The sequence below is a fragment of the Raphanus sativus genome, chromosome 2 (genome assembly GCF_000801105.2).
Source record: "Raphanus sativus cultivar WK10039 chromosome 2, ASM80110v3, whole genome shotgun sequence".
Classification (NCBI taxonomy): domain Eukaryota; kingdom Viridiplantae; phylum Streptophyta; class Magnoliopsida; order Brassicales; family Brassicaceae; genus Raphanus; species Raphanus sativus.
The window spans coordinates 6,431,260-6,437,296 of NC_079512.1; the positions used below are offsets into that span (position 1 = coordinate 6,431,260).

Genomic DNA, 6,037 nt, shown 5'->3' on the forward strand with positions numbered 1-6,037 from the left:
ACAAATCAAATATAGATGGTTAAATCAAACAAGGAACAATTGAAGCGTTGTAGTACAACAGTAATTGAGACTATATTATTTCCGTGGACCGAGGTTTGATCCCTAGCCAATGTGACTTTTTCAAAAAAAGTTTCAGTATAAAACAATGTCGTTGTGTCTTACGTAACGATTGACTAACGCGATGTTAGGTTTACGCATTTGTTTCAGAGTTTAGGTCTATAATTCAAATTATTTTTTAGTTTAAGTCGTATTTAGCACTCATCTTTTGTTTGAGTTTAAAACGGCACGACATGAATAGTTGAGGTCGAAAAGAACCCTTTTCCCCCCAGTCTGCATGTTGTTCCTTCCTATATCCAAATCAACTCATGGATTTTAAATAAGGCCTTAACATGCAAGGCGACAAGGATGGGGCATCACGCCTAAGAGCCATAGCGCCTCAGGTCGCCTTTTGTATATGAGGCGTCCCTACGCAAAAAGAAGTCAAGGTTAGTCATCTTCAACTTCATTCTTGCCATCCTCATTCATAAATATCAGTGGAGGTTTACAAAAAGGTTTATGTAAAACATTTTAAGGCTTGTGATTAAGCAACGCTAAGGCACCCTTTGTAAAACCCAGGTCAACTGTCTTGCACTCAATGTTGACAGATGTGACTTTTAAAGCTCCCATGAACCTAATCTAACACCAAGAACAAGGACAACACAATCATCAAAGGTTACAAATAACACTCACATTATCAAATCCACTAACATTGACCACTACCATTGAATAAGAATCTACAAAAAGGTTATTATTAAAATCAATACTAGGAACAATAAGGATACTCTTACATACAAATTCTTGCAAAAGATACAAATAAAAAGATGTTCACAAAAGAGAATTGCTATTCTTGTTTGGGTAGCAAAAAATTCCTAAACAAAATAAGTTATAGTTTCAATTTTCTTCCACGGTACATATCCTATGGCATAATAATTTACCAATATAGTTCGTAGAATTTACATTTATACAGTACTCTTGAAAAACAATTGATATCTATTTTTATAAAATGAGTTTTTGCGATATCTCACGGGCTATTAACCTAGTCAAATAATAAAATCAGATATTTGAATTATCCTCCATCTTTATGTAACAAATGGCACTTTATAACAGAGAGAGCTCCCAACGGAAAGAGGTCCCTAATAGTATTTTCACAGTTTTTTCGCTTATTTCATCAATAACCATATATTCTCAGAAGTAATAAAATTCGATATTTAAAAAGTAAAATATATATAATTTGATTTCTTCCTTTTGTACAAATTTTTCTTTCTCATCTTCGTAGCCAGAGAAAAAAACTAAAATAAAATAAACCCAAATGCCCTTTTTCTATCTCCATCTCTCTTTACACAAGAAGAAAACCTGACCTTACATATTATTTTCCCTTCTCATCACCGACTCATTTTTAGCTTTAATACGTTACTTACAAAATGACCACAAATACTACAAACTTAACCCATAAAACTGCTTTTACTCCGTTACCTATTTACACTCTTAAAAACAAAACAGACAAACTCCAAAAGATCGATCTCATGCTCTCCACTTCCTTCAAAGAATTATATCCACACATCTCTCCATATCCTTAAACCCATTTATGTACGACGCACTAAACTGGATCCGTGAGTTAATTCAATAAGAGTATGTGGATTTTTTTTTTTTGAGGTTGGTTTGGTTTCTAAGCCAAGGCAGGGATGCTGCAGTTTCTACGGTCCCTGTCAAGGCAATCAAACCCTTCGATCCTAACCGCTGGGCTGTTACCAAAATTGCCTCTAACACATCCTCCTCCTTTCCTCCCTGAGGAAGAAGGCGACGATGGAGGTTGGCCCAGCGGAGCCGTGATCGGGGAAGAAGACACGAGTTCGATCTCATCTCTGAAACGAGCATCCTGAGTTAATGGGTTAGCGACTCTGCTCGGCGGCGACCCACATAAAAACGGGGACGGCGAGTCTAACACCTGCGTATGACGAACTTGTTCCGAACCATAACCATCCTGTAATAATAAACACACAATAACATCAGTTTGAATATATATTTATAAAAAGGTCAGAAACTGGCCCCCACGTATGTGCTGTGAGGATTTAACACGAGACGTCATATTCTAAATCTTCTGGCTTTTATTTAAAAAAGAAACTTTCGACAAGTCTAATACACAAGCAAGTTCACATGTTCCTTCTTTTTAATCAAGAATCGTACACGATTACTCTCCTTAAAGTAATATAGAGAAACCGACTTTCTACTGATTTTGATTAAGATCTAAACCAAAACGTACCGGTTTGATAACCGGTTGAGAAAAAAAAAGAGATTAATTAATACCTTGGTGAGGATGATATCTAAGATATCCTTCTCTGCCTTGGATTCAACTTGCTGGCTGAAGTAACATCGCAGAGAGCGAGAGGGATGTTCGTAGTTAGGGAGACCAATACGACGTGGTTTTGGGCAAACTACAACACTCTGTTCTCCTCCTCCTCCCGCAGCGAGCGCGTTCGCCTGAATCGCCGCCCACCGATGATTCATCGTTTCTTCTTCCGATCAAACAAAAAAAAACTAGACGACAATCAAAATTTGAATTAGTCGATTGTTTATGATGTATCTGAGATCTGAGATCTGACTAGAATCGAAATGATTACAGAGATTTAGTTCCACTAATCATAACGATATCTACAGATCTATAGACGTAATCGACAGATTGAAACGGAAAGAGATTCGACGATCTGAGAGAATATCTACAGAGAAGGAGGAAGAGGTTACCTTAAGGTTTAACTGTACAGAGAGAGCCTATGATAAGAGCTAGAACATGGAGAGAAGAGAAAGAAATTAATAAAAGGGATGATGAGAGGCGTGAGAGAGTGTGTGGGGTAAGTGTTAGGCGAGCGAGACAAGGGAAGACGGGCCATGAATCAGTCCCCTTGTTATTTTTATAGGGCCATGGTTACATCATTTCAATTTTTTTTTTTATATCCAATCAAATATTATATGATTTTCTGTGGTTAAATATCTAACCCAAAAATATGCGATTAACAAAACTTGGAAATAATATTATTGTAATATATCTCCAGGGATTTTTTTTTTAACTCAACATCAACTTTTCATTAACCAAATGTGAATACGGATTACAACCCTTTTTTTAGTTTCCGAGAATGGCTAGACTAGTGAGGTACAGTTAAGGATTTCCTTTTTTTTTTTCATTTCCTTTCTCACACAATTGTTTAAGAATTTCTTTAATTTGACTGGATGCAACTTGCAAATTGAAAACTAATGTAAGGAAAGATTGTTTTTCTTCGATTACAATATAAGAGCATCCCCACCACTGAACTTCATGGAGAGGTTTACAAAAAAAAAGTTATTATTTTTTTAACTGTTTGACTTTTTTTCTAAAAGATAATAATAATAATAATCGACTTATCGCAGGCTGCCACGTGTCGTAGAGCCCGCAAAATAGTGATGATACAGGTTCACTAGGAAGAGCTCGTGGGGGTGAGGTTCAAAAGAGTTGGCTTTCTTTAATTTCTTTTTTTTTGGAACTGTGTGAACCCCCATTAGTTTCACTAATGGAGATGCTCTAAGATCCACCGGATTCTGTTACTTATTAAGGGTGTGAAAATGCATAAAACAATTCATACCAAATCGTTTTAAATTTATATGAATTATGGATTAATTTAAGAGTTACTTTGTGGTTGCCCGCAAATTTACAGGTACAAATTTTGTATAATATAATCTTTTGTATTTCCGACCTGCGATAATATATTTTAATATTATAAAGCTGAAAATGAAATTTTGGTAGCTAATTCTAAACATAGTTTATTTGTTAATACTTTTAAAAAAATTAAATAGGATTTATGTAGTATTTAGTTAAAGAAATTTACATCTTTTACAAATCAGTATTTCATTAAATTGTTTTATAACACTATTGTTAGAATATATATATATATGTAAATTTTTCGTCCGTAAATTTATTAAAATCCAAAACATCAACTAATGTGACAAATGAACTCACACTTGCAACTAAAGTACTATAAATACACAAACAAATTATTAAGAAGAAACAAAACAATATATATGTGAATTCTGTTGAGTTAATAAAAAATTAAAAATATAAAAAAATTTCATAACTTTAGGAATATATTTTATTCATAATTCTTTGGATTTTTTATGATTGATGTAATTTTTCTGGTTACTTTCTTTTAGATAAAACCAAAACAATTTTTTTTTGAGATTTTTAAAAAAGTTTTTGAAAATGATGAACTTGTAAGAAAATAATATTTTGCAATTGATTCTGATTTGATAAAATTTAAACCCTCTTAGAAAGGAAACTATACAATTATAAATAATACATAAAATATTTACAAATTTTAAATTTTATGAATTATTTCTCAGAAGTTTTAGAATCTTTATAAATAATTTCATAAATCTTTATAAATAGTTTCATAAATCCTAATAAATGGTTTTATAACTCAAGAAAATAATTTTTTATCAACGATCAATAATTTAAAATCTTAACTTTAAATAATTTTTTAAAGATTTTATAAATATTTAGTAAACTCCTATAAATAATTTTATAAATATTTTAAAAGTTTTGTGATGATTTAAAAACCTATTTACCATCATAAACATTTTGTAAACTCCTATAAATAACGAGAAATTCTTCTTTATAATAGGTTTTATAAATATTTATAATATTTTGTATAGATCTTTATATATTGATTTGTAAGCTCTTATTAATGATATAATAATCATTATTGATGATTTAAAAATTTAAAATGGTTACCAAATATTTATAGTTATATACTATTATATATGGTATAAGTCATTACTAATGAATCAATTTAAACGACTTTAGTTTTTAAAATATATATATATATATATATATATATATATATATATATATATATATATATTAATCATCGTGATTTTAAACTATTTTAAATAGTGCAGCTCTGCTGATTTTTAAAACTATATATATTAATCATCGTGACATGGTTTTGTTTCACATTCTCACTGATCCTCCAGTTTCTTGGTTTGAGTGCAGCTCGGAAGGAGGAATAAGAGACGCAACCTGCTGTCTCAGATCCTTCAGCAATCACAGAAGATGGAAAATAAGTTAAAGAGAAGCGAGAAGCTTTGGAGGAGTAACAACGAAAGGCAAGAAGTACCAATGTTTTGAGCGTTTCAGATAGGGTGTTGAGCAAGATCAAGAAAGAGAAGACTGCAGCTTCTATGTTGAATGCTTTGGACAAGCTTTACATGTCCAAGGCTCTCCCAAACCGAATCTATCTGACACTGAAGCTATACAGCTTCAAGATTTCTGAAAATCCGTCTATAGAAGGAAACATCGACGAGTTTCTGCATATCATAGCAGTTTTGGAGAACACAAGTGTTCTGGTGTCTGATGAAGATCAGGCTATCTTGTTACTAATGTCACTACCTAATCCGTTTTATCAGCTAAGAGATACTCTGAAGTATGGTTCAGGAAGGGCAACTCTGAGCCTAGACGAAGTTATAGCTGCTATCTACTCAAAGGAACTTGAGTTTGGGTCGCACAAAAAGAGTATCAAAGGTCAAGCAGAGGGTCTGTACGCCAAAGACAAGAATGAGTCAAGAGGTAGGAGAAATCATCGAGAGAAAGATAACAAGGGAATCGCTCAATGTCCAAATCCAAGTCTAAGCGAGGATGTTGGATCTGTGGGGAAGAAGGTCACTTCAATAACTCATGTCCTAAGAAAGGAAAAGGTTATGTGAAGAATCGTGATCAGTCAAACAACAAATCAGAGCCATCAGGAGGCAGAGGAAACCTTGCAGAAGCCTCATGTCTTTCCGTAACAGAGGCACTCTCATCCACAGACATATGACTTGAAGATGAGTGGATTATGGATACTGGATGCAGCTACGACATGACCTACAGAAGAGATTGGTTTGAAAGCTTGGATGAAGAAGCTGGAGGATCAGTGAGAATGTAAAACAAAACCATGTCAAAGGTCAGAGGTGTTGGCACTATCAGAGTTCAAAACTA

General features: G+C 33.3%; 1 protein-coding gene across 1 annotated transcript; it reads right to left on the reverse strand.

Moving 5' to 3' along the window:
- Positions 1-1,246: 1,246 nt before the first annotated feature.
- On the reverse strand, positions 1,247-2,916 carry LOC108828030 (uncharacterized). Its single transcript, XM_018601578.2, has 3 exons — positions 2,779-2,916; positions 2,344-2,574; positions 1,247-2,020 (listed from the first exon to the last, which is right to left on the reverse strand). The coding sequence occupies exons 2-3, from the start codon at positions 2,542-2,544 to the stop codon at positions 1,706-1,708; spliced, it is 516 nt and encodes a 171-aa protein (XP_018457080.1). The 5' UTR covers positions 2,545-2,574; positions 2,779-2,916; the 3' UTR covers positions 1,247-1,705.
- Positions 2,917-6,037: the final 3,121 nt, after the last annotated feature.

Excerpts from the sequence above, each read along its gene's own strand:
- LOC108828030 (XM_018601578.2), bottom strand. The coding sequence starts at position 2,544 with ATGAATCATCGGTGGGCGGCGATTCAGGCGAACGCGCTCGCTGCGGGA. Across the intron at positions 2,021-2,343 it reads TAGATATCATCCTCACCAAG|GATGGTTATGGTTCGGAACA; the intron begins GTATTAATTAAT and ends TTATTATTACAG.